This window comes from Vipera berus, assembly GCF_964194415.1.
Source record: "Vipera berus genome assembly, chromosome: 1".
NCBI lineage: Eukaryota > Metazoa > Chordata > Lepidosauria > Squamata > Viperidae > Vipera > Vipera berus.
This window is the reverse complement of record NC_138202.1, coordinates 87,703,552-87,720,767: the sequence shown is the minus strand read 5'-3', so window position 1 is coordinate 87,720,767 and position 17,216 is coordinate 87,703,552. Positions and strand designations below refer to the sequence as shown.

The window sequence follows — 17,216 nt, the reverse complement described above, 5'->3', positions numbered from 1 at the left end:
ACATGTCAAACACAAGGCCCGGGGGGCTGGATCCAGCCCGTGAAGTGGTTTCATGTGGCCCACAAAGCCATCCTGGAAACAGTGAGGGAACAGCCCCCACTACCTTGGCACTTGCCCCGGTCCCATCTCCTTCTGCCAGAGACCCTCAGATCTGTCCCACTCCTGCCCAGGCCCCCATAGGCACCCTTGATGCGAACGATGTCGAGCTGGCGATGCCCACCCAGTAAGCCATACGCGCTCTAGCCACACCCACCCAGTAGGCCACGCCCACCTGGCCCCCTGAGGGCAACTGCAATGCTGATGTGGTCCTCAATGAAATTGAGTTTGACACCCCTGCACTAGGAGGTGCCCATTACCTCCCCCAAATAATACTGCCAGGGCAGTTTACTCCCTGCAGCAGTAGGCCCAAACATTAAAAAAAAAATCCTTAAAGATGAACAGCCATCGTGATACCCAAGGTGCTTTCTTAAAGGGGGGAAAATTCTACTGTTTCTAGAAGCAGCTGAATGCAAACCAGAGTAAGCGCATATGATGAAATACCTGCAGAGTATAGAGATAGGGAAGCCAAACACAGTCTCCCCAGGCCAGATACCATCCAAAGTGATCGTGAGCAATATCCATTGTTTTTAAATACCAGGTTTCATTCCAAAAAAAGTCCAGAACATACAGACCCTGAAAAATATACACATTATTATTACACTTATAAAAAAAATAGGCATGTGAATAAATGCTATCTTTGAGAGAGAGAGAAGCTCAAATTTATCTAGATATAAAATGCAAATCATGTTTTTTGGGATTACGCTTACATAGGATTAATGATAAAAATTCTAAATTAATGATTCTATCAGTGCTTTCATAGAGCCCTATAATTGAAGAACATGATACTCCAATGTCCTCTTTATCGCAAAGGTGCTTTTTCCAAAAGGCAACTGGACTTTCTTGGGTTTTTTCCTTTGAAAATGTTTCATTTCTTATCCAAGAAGCTTCTTCAGTTTTAACTTGTCTGGAGGGGGTCATTAGCACGCTCAGGGTTGGTTGTTAGCCCTCCGAGAGTAGTTGAAGCCACCTGGGGTTTATCTATATCAGGCATGTCAAACTTGCGATGTCACGTGACGTATCGTGATTTTTTCCCCATTGCCAGCAATGGGGTGGTGGGCGTGGTTTCAGGACGATGCATCCGGCCGGCAGTTTGACATGCCTGATCTATATCCTCAGAATCACTTGAATCAGAGGGTAAAACGGGTGTGGAATATTTTGGGGACTGCTGAAAGTATTGGGTTGTACACAGGAGATACATGGAATCATGTACCCCCTCTAACACCCCGCCCCCCAAGATGAGATGGATTTTAACATAGATGGCTACTTTTACCCCTCTTTCAAACCAATGATCCTCTCTGTCCAGGATGTGAACTTTGCTGCCTTCAAAAGAGTGACCCTTTTGTTTTAGATGAAGGTGGACTGCTGAATCTTGTCCTGATGAGTGTCATGCATCCGTAGAAGCCTGAATCTGCTGAGGAAAATGGGCTGGAATGGGAGCCTATGGAGGTTGAGGGAGAGGTGTCTGTGGCTTCAGAGGAATGTGGGGAAGAGCAGGCTGAGGCAGGCCATAAATACATACACGTAAGTTTGGGTGCTGCTCGTCCATTTCCCCTTTCACTGTATCCACCCTCCTTCTCTCTTCCCTCTTCTCTACTTTCTTTTTCCCTTTCTCCTTTCTTTCCTACTTCCCTCTTCTTCCTCTCCTCTCCTCTCCTCTTTCCCTCACCACTCCCCTCCCGTTTCTCCCCACTTCTCCTCCTCTTTCCCTCCAACCTTCCTACTTCCTTCCCTAGAGCACGGAGAGTGGAGAGGAGGAAGGAACAACGCAGGCAGGTTCAACTGCTCGGGAGGAGAGTGCCCTGCCCCTCTCCACAAGGCACACCTGGAGACTGAGACTTAAGGAGACGCTGAGGGGAGGGGGATTTGTCGGGAAGAAACACTGATTTCTTGGAGTTTTGTGTGCTGTCACTGATCTTGGAAACAACTCTCTGATCTCTTGTGATTTCTGCTTGGAAACCCTGAAACTCTTGACCATTGGACTGGCTGACAGACTTGATTTGGTATTCAAAGACCTCGGATTGAAGTTTGTTTGGCTTCCCTTCTGAAACTGCTCAGGCAAGCTTGAATTTCCACAGACTTGTCAGATTTTGGATGTATGTTTCTTTCCTTGTTACCGTATCTACGTGGCCTTGAGTAAATTACTCTTCTAATCTAACTGTGTGTGAGTTGAAACCTGAAGGAGGGTGGCTTGTTTCATACACACACTTTCCCTGTCTGAAGTGTTAGAAACTTGTGAAACTACTTGCAGCCAGAGGCTGCTGAAGGTGTAGGTGTGTGTGTGTCTGTGTGTGTGTGTGTGTGTGTTACTTTGTTCTGGGGCTTGCCAGAAACTTGGGAGCATTTGGGGAAATTTTGGAGCAATTAAAGGGCAGTTTGAATTGCCATCTGATTGCGTTGCCTCTGTGTCATGCCCTGGGTCATCACATTGAGTTTGTTCTCCTGTGTTGGGTCTTGCATATGTGAAGTGGTTGTTTTGTTTTCACAATGTGCAAATCTGCACGTCTTGCTGCATTGCAACATGGTGGCGCAGTGATTAGAATACAGTATGGCAGGCTAATTCTGCTGACTGCCAGCAGTTCATTCTCACCTCCCATCCTTTCGAGGTCCGTAAAATGAGGATCCAGATTGTTGGGAGCAATATGCTGACTCTGTAAAGCACTGTATATAAGCCTAAGTGCTATTGCTACATACCACGTTGCTCAGTTTGCATCTGGATGTTTTATCTTTGTAATAGATAAGCTTCTACCTTAATGTATTCCTGGGTTTAAACCAGAGGTCCCCAACCTTTTGGGCACCAGGGATCGGTTTCATGGAAGACAATTTTTCCATGGGCCGGAGGGGGAGGTTTCAGGATGATTCATTATATTTATTCTAAATTTTATAAATAAACAAGTAATGCACATCATTTCTGTTATTATTACATTGTATTAGATTAGATCAGTTATTTTAGGCTTCTAAGAAAGTGGGAAGGAAAAGAGACAATCCTAAACTCAGCCTTCCAGCCAAACAAACCAAAGACCCAGCATGTTGAGGAAGTGCTGAGAAAACCATTCAAACAGTGAGAGAGGGAGGGTGGGGGGGGGGGCATTGTGCAAGCCCAGCAGCCTTGGAAAAGGTGCAGATGAGAGAGGGATTTCCTTGGAGACACAGTGCTTAAGGAGAAATGTAGCTTCTCCCCTCCCCATTGCAAGCTGGCTTGCAAACTTGAGAACTGCAGGAAGACAAAGACACACACACACACACCCAAATTAAACCAGGAAAAGCAGGCAGGAAATTGCCAAAACATGAGACACCTGAAGCACCATCAAAACAAAAACAAAAAACTCAGGGTCTTAGAAAAGGTGCAAACAAGAGAGAGAGATTCCCTTGAAGATACAGTCCTTAAAGTGAAAGGTAGCTGCTCCTTGCTCTTATTTGCACCCTGAGAAAGCACCCTCACAAGCACATACCTGGGGGGAGAGGGAAAATCCCCCTCCAAGCAGGATTTGTATTGGTGTGTTTGGTGAAGGCTTCCACTTCCATTTTCTGAGTTTTAATCTTGACTCAAGTATCATCCACAGTGAGTAGCTAGAGTTAGACATCCATTGAAAGCAATCTGATTCCATCTACTCAAGGCTATAGGTATGTAGATGACACTTGAGTCAAGATTAAAACACAGGAAGTGGAACCCTTCACCAAACACATAAACACTCTGGACAGAAACATTAATTTCACACAAGAAGAAGTTAAGGAAAATAGTGTGGCTTTCCTGATTGTGCAAGTACATATCAAGCCTCAACACTGAAGTACATAGAAAACCTATACAAAGATCACTATTTTCGTTTTGATTCTCCCCACCCACTGGACCATAAACTGGGAATAATCAGGACCCTATACCACCAGGCTGAAGGTATGCCTACCAGCAAAGAGTGGGGGGAAAGGAACAAAAATATAGGAATAACTATATTCAGGAATAACTGAAAAACTCAAGAGGATTTTCAACCAAACTGAGCAATGTATATGTAGTACAACGCAAAATATATCAAGGCAGTCCTCAGAACTTGTGGTTATCCTCAAATCCACGAAAAGATCCACTAGGGACCTTCTTCAAAATGGACAAAGAAGAGAAAACAAATGGAGCAACGTTATCATTCCATACGTTGCAGGAATAACTGAAAAACTCAAGAGGATTTTCAACCAATACAACATACCTGCACACTTTAAACCTAGGAATACATTAAGGCAGAAGCTTGTCCACCCCAAGGACAGAGCACCCAGACACAAACTGAGCAATGTGTATGTAGTACAGTGCAGCAAGACATGTGCAGACCGGTACATTGAAGAAACAAAGTAAACTCTTCACAAACATGACACACCCAACACAGGAGAACGAACTCATCAGGACAGGATTCAGCAGTCTATCTGCATCTGAAATTAAAGGGTCAGACTTTTGAAGACAGCAAAGTTCATATTCCAGACAGAGAGGACCACTGGTTTGAAAGAAGGGTCAAAGAGGTCATCTATGTTAAAACTGAACAGCCTTCCTTTATCAGAGGGGGAGGAATACGATGCTACCTGATGCCTGTCTACTACAATACAGTTGTTTCAGCAGTCCCAAAAAGGTTCCACACCGTTGGCACTCTTATTCAAGTGACTCTGAGATATAGATAAACCCCCAAGTGGCCTCAACTACTCTCAGAGACCTACCAACCAACCCTGAAAGAGCTAATGACCAAATGACTGCAAAGAACATAAATCCTTCCATTGTCCTCACTTAGAATTGAAGAAGTTTCTTGGATGAGAAGCAAAATGTTTTCAATTAAAAACCAAGAAAGTTTAGTTGCCTTTTGGAAAAGTATGATTTTGGGACCTGGATGGTTGAGAATCTCCATAGATAATGTTCTCTTTAATTTTAACTTTTTATTGTAAGTTAGTGCTTAATTATTACTGCACTGTCAGAGAAACATTCCAATATACCTTCCAATATAATGATTTATATTGAGATTTTCAATGTTTTCATCATGGTATGAGTGGACAGAAAATCATTCCAAAAAACACTGATGTTACCTATCTCACTCTGAAATTTATGCAAGAATATTGTTTTGTGAACACTTACTTGCCTGACATTTTGCTATTTTCATATGAGAACCTATGAAATTTTGAGGTTGAAATCAACAGCATATTGAGATATTTCACAATTCCAATAATTTTGTGGGCATTATTTTGTGAAGAATAGCTTGTAAATGGTGGTACTAATATAAGGAAGACATTTGTGGAACTACAGTCCTCCTGAAAGAGTTAAGACACTGATTAAATTGCAGACAGATGGAAAAGTGGTGTGCGCATGTAGTTCATACATGTCTGTATTTTTGTGTGGACATACACACAAACACAAACACACACACACACAAACATATAACGTATCACATGAGGAAATTAATTGGGGGAAATTGTTATTGATAGCACTTAACATTAATCCACATGTTAATGTTTACCTGTAGGACATTGAGAAGTAGCATAGAATTAGTGACTTGTCCATACAATTCCTGTTGTTTTGCAGCATAGGATAAATTAATCAAAGTCCATCCTACAATTCCAGGTCGGCCATTAAAAAATAATTTGAAATCAAACCACTTTCCCAAGCGTGGATTAAATTCAATTCCCATCATGAAGTCATAGAAGAAACTGTCAGTGAATTTGCTAAAATAGAATATTAAAGAGTATTAAACAAAAGTTTCGTATATATTAATTTGAAAACCAAATGAAATTGCAAGAAGACTCACAAACAAAATGGACATCATTACTGATTAGCCTGATGCAAATAATTGACATTAATTACAATGTTATCTATTTTCATTTCAGATATTTATAACCTGTTCAGTGTAATGGGGAGAAGGAATAATTCTTGAGGAACAAGAGGAGACCAATACAATGGTGAGATAAACAAAATCCGAGTCTGGGGAAGAAATATAATTTGAGAAAATATCTAAGATTTAACCCTCCCTAGTTCTCTTCAGCATAAAAGCAGGGAAGGGGTAGAATAGGAGTTTTCAAACTTGGCTCTTTTATAACTTGTGGACTTCAACTCCCAGATTTCCTGGGAGCACGCTGGTTGAGGAATTCTGGGAGTTGAAGTCCACAAGTCATAAATGGGCCACGTTTGAAGGCCCCTGGGGTAGAATATTCAGACTTGCAGGGTTCTTGTTACTGTAACCTTATAATAAAAGTCATATTAGCCTTCATAACTTCCAGATAAGAGCTGACATTCATTACCAAAAGAATCTGACTCCAAAAGGTGGATAATATCAGTATTGACCTGGCTCCAGGGTAAATGCAAGTAGTCTTTGATTTACAAGTCACCATTCTAAGTATGACAAAGCCCCCGGAAAGTACAGATTCAAAGCTCCAATGGCTGGGCCACCTCCTGGTCACATGACTGCATTTCAGGTGCTTGGTGATGGTGCAGTGGTTAGAATGCACTACTGCAAGCTAACTCACTGCTCACTCCAGGAGTTCGATTCTGAGCGACTCAAGGTTGACTCAGCTTTCCATCCTTCCCAAGTCAGTAAAATGAGGACCCAGATTGTTGGGGGCAATATGCTGACTCTGCAAACTGCTTTGAGAGGGCTGAAAAGCACAGTGAAGCGGTATATAAGCCTAAGTGCTATTACTATTGGTAACCGGCCTGCACGTATGGCTGTTTTACAGCATCCTGCGGTCATATGGCCACAATTTACAGTGTTTTTTGCTAAAATCTGGCGTTTACTTCCAGTTTTCAGCAAAAATGCCCCATAGTGAATGTGTTTGCTTAATGAGCGCAGTAATAATTTTATGACTGTGGCACTCGCTTAATGATCACTGCAAAAAATGTTATAAAATTGGATTGGTCACATGGGTGACCCGCTTTATGACCATCGTGGCTTCTGACCGTTATGGGCAGGTTCCTGGACGATTGTAAGTCGAGAACTACCTATGAAAACTTTACAGAATTTAATAGCTGGACAGGTAGATGCTGAGGAGCACTCCCACAAGTACTGGTCCTAAATTAAAATTATTAATATTTTTACTGGAACTCTAATGATAAAGTGTAGGCAACCAGAGCTATTCTTTCAGTACCAGTGTTATATTGTCTCTGAAGAGTATCCCAAGGAATGGCCCATGACTGTAATTTCTGAGTCTTCATCAATGGCAGACCTGTTTATCATGTGATGGTAACCTAAATGGGAGGCTAACAGAGGACGAGGCCAGCCCATTCCTATCCAGAAAAGTTGAAGTTTCCAGGATTAGATAGGTACAGCTAGATAAATGCATTGTGCTGTTGTTGTGACAGAGATAGACGTGAATCCAGGTATATACTATACTGTAGGTGTATACCTGCTCTTTCAGGGGCAGTATAACTCTGTCCAGGGTGGGGAAACCTATTTAATTTCTGGCTTCACAAAATATCAATTCATAAAGTCACTACTTTGTCAGGATTCCACTTCAGGATACTGAATTTCATCTAGGCAATTATAGTATCTAGTCCAATATCTGCAGTCTTAGCTGATTCTGAGAATGAAGAAATTTAGTTGGCTGTCATCAGTACACTTATAGCACGTAATTCTAATCCTCTAATGACCTAGTTAGCAATTTTATATAGATGGGTAAACAACAAAGATGCCTATAAGACTGAACACTAGCGCCATAACGCTGTTCTCTGGAGCTGATTCAGGAGATAGAGAAAATCTAATTAAGAAGAACATTCTGATCTAGATAATCCATTCAGAATGATATCATACCAATGGTTTCAAAAGCTGCCAAGATATCTAGGATTTGTTCCAACAAAATTGCACTTCTCCAGAGCACATCATCTGTCAGAACAAACAAGTTTCAATGTCAAAACCAGAATGGTATCAAAGTGGAATGAGTGCACATAATTCATATCCTTTGAGAATGCATGAAGCTGAAAAGTCATCACCTTCTCAAGAACCTTGCTCAAAAAGGGGATACTGGAAATAAGACAATAGTTCCAGGCATATCTTCTTTAAGAGTGACTGAATTACTGTTTCTTTTAAGACACTTGAAGGGGACATTTCTGATATAAAAACATGGTTACCCTATGAGACCCCCCCAATTAGAAGACCTTAATGCTCAAGACAGGCAGGCAGAATCTGTATATGATAAGCTGGACACAAAGAAATAATTTTCCAACATCATCAGACCTTAGGAATTGAAATGACACACTTAGATATTTATGATCTTCAGTAGCAAGTAATAGTACAATAGCAAGGAAGGCAGAGAAATAGCTTCTGGATTAATTAGCTTTACTGATCAGAAAAAACATTCAGTCCTCATCAATTTATCATCACATTTATAGTAATATAAATTATAAATAATATCAACATACCAATCCTTCGCATTAGAAGGGAAGAAGTAGGCTTTTAACCAAACAAATACAGATGTTAAATAGCCCATAATATTTGCACACCACAAGATTGGAATCCAGTTGTCAAAAATGATGGTGGGCGAGAACCAGTGGAAGTAGTAAACATTTGCAAACCAGAGGGCATGTGTTATAAGCCAGGCTTGTAGTCCGTTTATCTCATATTTGAGTACTACACCTGAAAGGAAACAGAGCATGACGATGATTCAGAGGCTGTCCAATTCCAAAAGAACTCTGGATGACAGAAAACAGAAACAGAAAACAATAGGCTTTCTGGGGAAGGCATGAGGAGCTAAACACAACTGCGGCAAAGACCGAGGAACCAGTGAGTAGATTGATTCTTTAGAACCTCTCTGAACAAGGAGAGTACAGGAGATCAACCACATGTGCTCCAGACAGTAGCTCCTTATGGGGAGACCAAAGGACAGCTGTCTCCTCTGGGTTTGGGTGCTGGGAGACGAAGGGATCAATCATCTGGGTCCTCATTTTATCAACCTTGGAAGGATGGAAGGCTGAATCAACCTTGAGCTGGTCAGGACTGAACTGCTGGCAGTTGGCAGAATTAGCCTGCAATACTTCATTCTAACCACTGTGCCGCCACAGTTCATGACTTCTTGTTGGAGGCAGGGCGAGAGGACCCATCCCTCCAGAGTAAACCTGGGCATTTATGGCCACCAGGCCACATTTGGCCCTTTGGCTGTCCCTGTCAGGCTTGCATGAGATCAATTGGAAATTAGAAATCAAATGTAAATAAGTGTTTACCACGCATACAATAAAACCTCATTGCTTTTATTTTGAAGCTAACAAGTTTTTTCCCCAATTTATATATGTGCATGAGTGCATGTTTACACACGTTCACAGTCCTATTGATCTGGCCCTCCACAAAAGTCCCAGTTTCTCATGTGACCCCTTGGAAAAATTAATTGCTCAGCCCTGCCCCAGAAGGTTTGAAGAAGATAGACACAGGTTACAAGCAATGAATATGGGTGTGTGTGTGTGTGATTATATATCAGCAAGGTCCAAGGCATTTCAAAACAGAGAAAAGCAACATTACATATCTCCAAGTGTAAGACAAAAAGACTTCTAGGAACAACTGAGGGTGAGAGGGAAATGTAGGCCAACATATGGTAGGGATCAGTGATTGTATCATTTAATTAGAAACATGCTGAATTAGCAGATAATTGTTTTGAGGCATTCATTTTTCCTTTATTTTTATTACTTGATATAATAAAAATGGTCTTACCAGCAGGTGAAATGGCACCTTCTTGTACTCCTCCTCGAAAACCAGGAATAAATTTATGACAAAAGTCAGGAATCATAAACAAAAATCCCTGTAACGGAATGAACGTATAAGCCAATATCTTTACAAGTGCATTAAAGTTGTACAATCGTACATTTGAAAGAGGATAAATTATGGATTGACAATATAATTATTTTTTCATAACTGATATTTACTCATATCCCAACCTCTCATAATAGTGTAGCTGTTTAAAAATGTAGCTAAAATATATATATGGAACTGTGACTATTTTAGTAAAACTTATTTAGGGATATAGAAATTGTAGAAAACATTTAATTTCTAGCTGACAATACCATGATCAAATATTCATATAGAAATAATATAGAAATAACAAATAAAGATTGAAGGTGAGCCTGTGTTAGTTTATTTCAAATCACCATCTAGCTCTGGGTGAGGAACCTATTGCCCTGCAAATATGGTTGAAATAACAACCCCTGGCATAGTCCATAAGCCTAGCCAATGGCAATGGGTTTTGGAAGTTCGGTTTCATAACTTCTGGAGGACCACAAGTCTCTCATTTTCTTCTGTCAGTCATAATCTTTTGGAAGTGTTGGAAACATGAAAGAGAGCAAGACAAAAAAAATGTCTCAAAGAAACCAGGGATATTAGTTGTTAGCATTATTCCCAGCATCACCCAAACACAATATTGCTAGTCACATTTTCACATGTAGGGCTCCAATTTTAGAATGCAGCTTTAAAAACAACCTTAATTTTGATCCCAATAACTGGATTCCAACAGAGAAGCTTCAAGGCACGTACCTGGAATATTACCCAAGAAAAGTAAAGGATTAGAATTTTCCAAGAGAAAGAGGGCGTCTTGTTCCAGATATCTAAGAGGTGAACTTTTCCCGTAAGCAACTGGATGGCTGGCTCACTCAAAGAGCAATGGTACTGATCACATGACATTATAAAATAGTAGACCATAAAGGGACAAGAGAAGAGTAGAAAGATGACACTTATCAAAGAAAACCAATCAGCCTTCCTGAAAAAGACACATAGAGATTGTTACTCCCCCCCAAAAAAGAAACCTCAAAACTCTACTGTCAATGGTTGACTCTGAACAGAATTATGATTTCTACAATTTTAGTGTGTTGTTGCCCTTAACAATTACAGTATTTGCTGAAACAAGCCAGTTTCATGAACTACTCTTGATGTGTCAACAGAAAACCAGCATATAAATATTTCAAAGAAATAAATTTAAATACTTTACGACACCCCTTCCTCCTTTGGCTGTTAAACAAATGCCCCTAAAATTCAGCAGTAGCTGGCTATTTTACAGAACCAGCCTGTACAGTTCTTTATAAGCACATGTTTCACAGCTATAGTCACTACATGGCAGATTTTCTTACCATGCTCTACCCCACTCTCCATGAGAGGGTCCATTTTGATTTATAGCATTTTGACTTTTTCTTCTTTCAGAAAATTGACTGTCTTTATGAGATGCCATTGGAAGCTGTAGAAGAGGTTACACAAACATATGATAAAATTCTTGAGTATAAAAGAACCTTTCTTTTGTGAAATGTTATGTCCAATTATTCAATATGCAACTCTACTTGATTTTTTTTCATAATTACCGGTAATTCTGCTTTTAACAACTTTAGGAAAAATAAGGCAAGGTTCATGTGGCATAGCTAACTAACTATGGGAGAAAAAAACTCCTCAGCTTTTGACTAAACTTTTCTTGCGTATTGACTATTTTTGATTGAATTAAGTCTAAAAAGAATGATAGTTATAAAATGTGATTAGAAATAAATATATATGTACTGGCATAATGTTTGCATTAATTATATGTAGAACTGTAACTGTTTATTATTGAAGGCCTATAATATACTTTATACATTATTTTTATTTTTTCTGTTGTTTTTCCACTTATTTTTAAACACTTCTTATGCATTTTTCTGATAATATATCTATCTTTCTGTTTTGTTTCTTTCTTTCCTGTTACTATTTTAAAAGCAATAAAATATATAAAAATATATTAGTAGACAGCTCACAAGGAAAACTAAAAGTTGGTGAACAAAAATGGCCTTCAAAATTATTGCGTAATGTGATATGTCCTAGAGATGTACTTGCAGAGCCATCAAGGCCATGCTCTTATCTACCACATCTCTTGGCTTAACAAAGGGAATTCATCAAATTTGTACATGACAGGAAGCCGCAAGAATAGCCAACACTCCAGAAGGCAAGCTCAGGATCCAAAAAGAGCTTGACAGACTTGAACAATAGGCCCTATCCAACAACATTAAATTTAATGTGGAGAAAAGCAAGGTATAACACCCAGGCAAGAAAAACCAAAGGTACAAGTACAGATTAGTGAAACCTGGTTCAAAAACAGTAACTGTGAGAGGGACCTTGGAATCCTAGTGGATGATCACTTAAACATGAACTAGGAGTATGTAGCAGCAGCCCAAAAAGCTAATACAATCCTTGGTTGTATAAACAGAGGCACAGAATCAAAATCATGTGAAGTATTAGGATTGCTTTATAAAGCCTTAGGAATACTGGAATTCCTAAGGCTGGAATACTGCATCCAGTTTGGGTCACATTACAAAAAAGATTTTGAGACTTTGGAAAAAGTGCAAATAAGAGCAACTAAGATGATTAAGAACCTGGAGACAAAAACATATGCAGAATGGTTGCAGAAATTGGATATGGCCAGTCTAGGGACAAGAAGGACTAGGGGTGATATGATAGCAGTATTCCAGTATTTCAGGGACTGCTACAAATGATAAGGCATGTTCCTCAAGGGAAAAGGAGCAAATGCAACTGGCTTCATCTGACTTTTCTAATTATGGTTCAGATCTAATTAACTGTGCCCCAAGTATGAAGTGACCTTGGCTCAGTTGATCCCTCATGGAAGGCATTGTTAAATCAAAGCTTTACTACAAAAGGTGCCATTTATAACAAGTACATGGCTTTACATGTTACATACATTCATTGATCCAATAATGTTAATGCAGAATTAATGGACATTTGGATTTAATGAATATCTTGCTTCTCCTGAATGGTCCATTAAATAGAGATTTTACTAGATTATGAACTTTGGAAATTGGGATAATTTCAGCATAATTATTTTCTGATTTTTTTTACAATGCAAATGCTGCTTAGATCTCATTAAAGTATTCTAAAGTGAGAAAGATACAATAACACAAGGTGCTTTATGTGAGTCTGCCTATGAGGTGATTTGGGAAACTCTTAGTCAACACTAACTAGACGGCACAAAATCAGTCTTTCTATCAGATTACGTTTTGTTCCAAAGTAGTAAATTAGCTGCATTGTTAATCAGTTATTATCTAAGCTAATGTATAGCTATTCCTTTCAATATAACACCATAAAAATGTTTCACACAGGAATGCAAGACAAAGAAAACCTTTAAGCATTAAGAGGAATTCAGAATGGTCCTTGTAAACACAAGAATTTTAAAAAAGAAATACATTCTACAAATATAAATATTTCTTTCTTATAAGCGAATGTTCTAAAGCCTGCTTCCAACTTGCTCCTATCCCACAAATGCAGCGTACAAAACAATATATGCAATGGCTTCCCAATCAGTTTGCTTTACTATTATTTATTAATTCATTATGAAGTAGTCCAATTAGAATTCTGTTAATTTTCCTTACCTTTATTCTTCAGCTTCAGATAAAGAAATAACTGCCTCGTTCAATCGAATTGAGTGAAAGAAAGAATACTAACATAAAATTCTCAGATCCCTTTCTTTAACCTTTGTTTCTTTTAACTACACCCCATTAAATGCATATGATAATCACCATCCAATCACTTGCTCGAACTTTTCAGCATCATCTCATGCTCTGTTACTGGATTGGTGCAGCTGCCTCAAACCAGCTAAGCTGATTTCAGTAGCCATGGCAACAGCCACCAGTGAACATTATGAAAGAGGAGACTTCACTGAACTTTTACTAATCCTTGATCAATCAGAATGTATTTAAAAACGGAATTAAAAGAAAAATTATTTGCTTTGTGTTGCTTCCTCACGTTTTTTATTCCATATAAACCTCTGTTCTATATATTTATTCAAACATTTTGCTGCTTCTGAAGTTCCACAGTGGATAGAAGTTTTGGAGTAATTATAGTTTAATAAAAATAGTATCAGCTACTTATGATTGTTTGAATATTCTGTTTTGAAGATATAATAAAAGATCACTAAAAATGTCAGATTAGGTTCATATGATCCTAAAGTCTAATTTCAACCACCAACAATAAAAATCAAGAACTGCATATTCCGGAGATGAGTTAACGAAAGAAATATGAAATGAAAAATAAAAATAAAACCTGATTTGATGATACGTAACATTTGTCAATATTTGAGTTCTAGGGAGCTGACAAATGGGCAAAAAAGCTTTTAAGCAATATGTTTGTGGAGATTTTAGTCATCCAGGACAGTTTTCTCAAAGGTGCTTTTTCAAAAGGGAACTGGATTGGGGGTGGGGGAGAAGGATTGTATTTTTTTGCAGTCATCTGGTCATTAGCACTTTCCCTGAGATCTCTTGGGGCCACTTGAGGGTTTATCTTTTATATATATATATATATATGTATGTATGTATGTATGTTAAATGTTTAAGTATTTAGATTACCTTGCTAGGCCCCAAACATGGGACAAATCTTATTTCCTGTTTCAACCCAAGGCCATCCACAGGCAGTAGTCACAGTAGTGACAGCTCAGATTTGTGTAATCCAAAAAATTTACATATATATATATGTATATATGTATGTATATATATATATATATATATATATATATATATATATATATATATATATATATATATATATATATATATATATATATATATATATATATATATATATATATATATATATATAATTAAATATATCAACATCTACATCTATATCTATACTATATCTATATATATCTTATAAGGTAGTCCTTGACTTACAATTCATTTAGTGATCGTTGAAGGTTACAACAGAACTCAAAAAAGTGACTTATGACCGTTTTTCATACTTGCGACCATTGCAGCATCTCCAAGGTCAAGTGATCAAAATTCAGACACTTGGCAACTGATTCATATTTTTTATGGTTGCAGTGTCCAGGGGTCAAGTGATCCCTTTTTGTGACCTTCTGACAAGCAAAATCAATAAGCCAGATTCACTTAACCTGTTATTAAGAACTGCCATGATTCACTTAACAACTGTAGCAAGAAAATTCATACAATGGGGTAAAAATCACCTAATAAATGTCTCAGCAACAGAAATTTTGGGCTCAATTGTGGTCGTAAGTCAAGTATTACCTGTACTCATTTTTGACACAGTATAAGAAAAGAATAAATCTATGGAGTGAAAAGGAACATTTCATATTGGTGCTTAAGATAACTTTAAAAGGAAAAGCTGACATAAATCAATACATACCTTCAAGAGCAGGAAATCTGGTTTTAATGAATTTAGCAAAAGGGGAGTAACACGCTAGGGGCATAAAATGCTAAACGATACCGAGTTTTAAGGGGATGGGAGATGCTAAATGCAAAGGCAGAAATATCTTATAGAGAAGCTCTTGAACTTTAGACTTTAACCACCGTATATACACACACCAATAGCTCTCTAGTGATAACGCTGGCTGCCTCGGCTAAAAAATGAGAGATTAGTACTGCCCCCTAGAGTCGGAGACAACTGGACAGGGGAAACTTTACCCGCGTTTGAACGACTCCCTGGCTTGGGCAATCAAAGTGATCCTAAGAAATCATGGTTGCGGGAGCGAAATACCCTGCTAAAAAGCTATCGTCACAGGCACTCCCTCCCTCCCCCCCCCATGCTTCTCAATCCATTATTTCGTTTACAGTAGTGGCGAGTATCTGTAGCTCGGGTGTAGGATGTGGATGAAGGTTCGTCCTCCGAACTTGTGGGTTGGTTTCCAGGCTAGCAGGCTAGGTTAACATCCTCAGCGGAAACCACCCCGCAAGCTCGGAGATCGAAGCTTCACCCTCATCCATTATTTCATGTTTTGCATTTTTGGAGACACAGAAGATGTTAAAAAAAAGAAAAGAAAAAAGTGCAGGGGAGAGCAGGCTTATTAATATTATTACTATTTAAGTACTGCATCTAACCTTGCCATTCCCTAACCTAGAAGTTCATCAGTGACTAGCAGACACTGTAGCTTTAGATCAGGGGTAGGCAACCTCGGCTCTTTTATGACTCATGGACTTCAACTCCCAGAATTCCTGAGTCAGCTATGCTGACTCAGGAATTCTGGGAGTTGAAGTCCATGAGTCATAAAAGAGCCGAGGTTGCCTACCCCTGCTTTAGATGTTCCCCCTGACCCACCCACCCCGTACTACTGGCATGCGAAACAATGCAGGGGGAGTAGCCAGCACGTGCTCCCAGCAAAGGAGGAAAGCTGCTCAATCCTTTGCCATCTCTGTGGCGAACCCTTTGCAAGTTTCATAGGTTTGTGTGTTCTCTCCCCCCCCCCCCCCCGCAACGCTGCATTTCACCCGGAAATGGTCCCTGGACTCTTGCATACCGCCGCTTCAACCCTTCCCCTTTGCGCTGAGTCGAGGAGGAAGGTACGGGAAGTAAAAGGGTTGCTTTGGGGAGTGCTGGTCCCACCGGCGGCCGGGTGGTCGCCTTTCTTTTTTTTCCTCTTGGGCAAGAAAAGGAGGCGCGAAGGCAACATGGGCAGGACAGTGACCGTGGCTACGTGCGCCTTGAATCAGTGGGCGCTGGATTTTGATGGCAACCTGGAAAGGATTTTAAAAAGTAAGCCCGAAGGATGTGCACGGGCTGTTTGCAGCTCCAAAGGAAGATGGGTCTTGTTTTTCTTACTCTGCAGTGGAACGTAGCGTTAATTAGCAATACTTAAAATAAGAAGAAAGGTAGCTCTAGATCAGGGGTCTTCAAACTTGACCCTTTTATGACTCATGGACTTCAACTCCCAGAATTCCTCAGCCAGGCATGCTGGCTGAGGAATTCTGGGAGTTGAAGTCCATGTGTCATAAAAGGGCCGAGTTTGAAGACCCTTGCTCTAGATGCATCTTTGACCCACTGGTTATTTTCTATTCATCCACCCATCTCCAAGTCTTGACTGATATGTTTATATGGCATCTTTATTGTTATAAATACCTCAAGGCTCCAACGATCTTCTTTCCTCTTTAATTTCCCCGCAACCAAGCTGTCAGCTGGATTGGGCTGAGAGAGTGATTAGCCCTTGTGAGGCAGAATTACAACAGTCTCCTAGGTTTGTAGCCTGATGCCTTAACCACAACACCAAAACTGGCTCTCAGAGTGACAACCAGTTTGGTATTGTAGTTAATTACTACTTGGTAATTATTATTATTTTTTAGTCCTAGCTTTTTGTAGTTTTACAACCATAGCTATTGCTGACCCTTCCTAAGTTATATGCATGATCTTATTTTATACGGCTTTATAGCTTGCCTGTGTTGT

The 17,216-nt window shown here is 39.5% G+C and overlaps 2 protein-coding genes across 6 annotated transcripts in view; one reads left to right on the top strand and one right to left on the bottom strand.

Annotated features, from left to right (window-relative positions):
- DHCR7 (7-dehydrocholesterol reductase) overlaps nucleotides 1-16,449 on the bottom strand; it is a gene marked incomplete at its 5' end in the record, with an annotated part of 19,378 nt that extends 2,929 nt beyond the window's left edge. The window contains 7 exons of one of the 2 annotated variants that reach the window (XM_081312908.1): nucleotides 541-672; nucleotides 5,574-5,778; nucleotides 8,465-8,678; nucleotides 9,744-9,831; nucleotides 10,560-10,782; nucleotides 11,150-11,253; nucleotides 16,297-16,449. In XM_081312908.1, coding sequence (XP_081169034.1) covers nucleotides 541-672; nucleotides 5,574-5,778; nucleotides 8,465-8,678; nucleotides 9,744-9,831; nucleotides 10,560-10,782; nucleotides 11,150-11,253; nucleotides 16,297-16,449 — 1,119 coding nt within the window. Of the gene's footprint in view, nucleotides 1-540; nucleotides 673-5,573; nucleotides 5,779-8,464; nucleotides 8,679-9,743; nucleotides 9,832-10,559; nucleotides 10,783-11,149; nucleotides 11,254-13,420; nucleotides 13,535-16,296 lie in introns of those variants that run through there. The other variant, XM_081312909.1, reaches the window with a different exon arrangement.
- NADSYN1 (NAD synthetase 1) overlaps nucleotides 16,334-17,216 on the top strand; it is a 36,935-nt gene continuing 36,052 nt past the window's right edge. For all 4 annotated transcript variants that reach the window (XR_014024509.1, XR_014024510.1, XM_081312907.1 and 1 more), the window contains exon 1: nucleotides 16,334-16,532. Coding sequence is in view for 2 of the 4 variants with exons in the window: in XM_081312907.1 (XP_081169033.1) it covers nucleotides 16,448-16,532 (85 nt within the window). In the remaining 2 variants the exon portion in view is untranslated. The remainder of the gene's footprint in view (nucleotides 16,533-17,216) is intronic.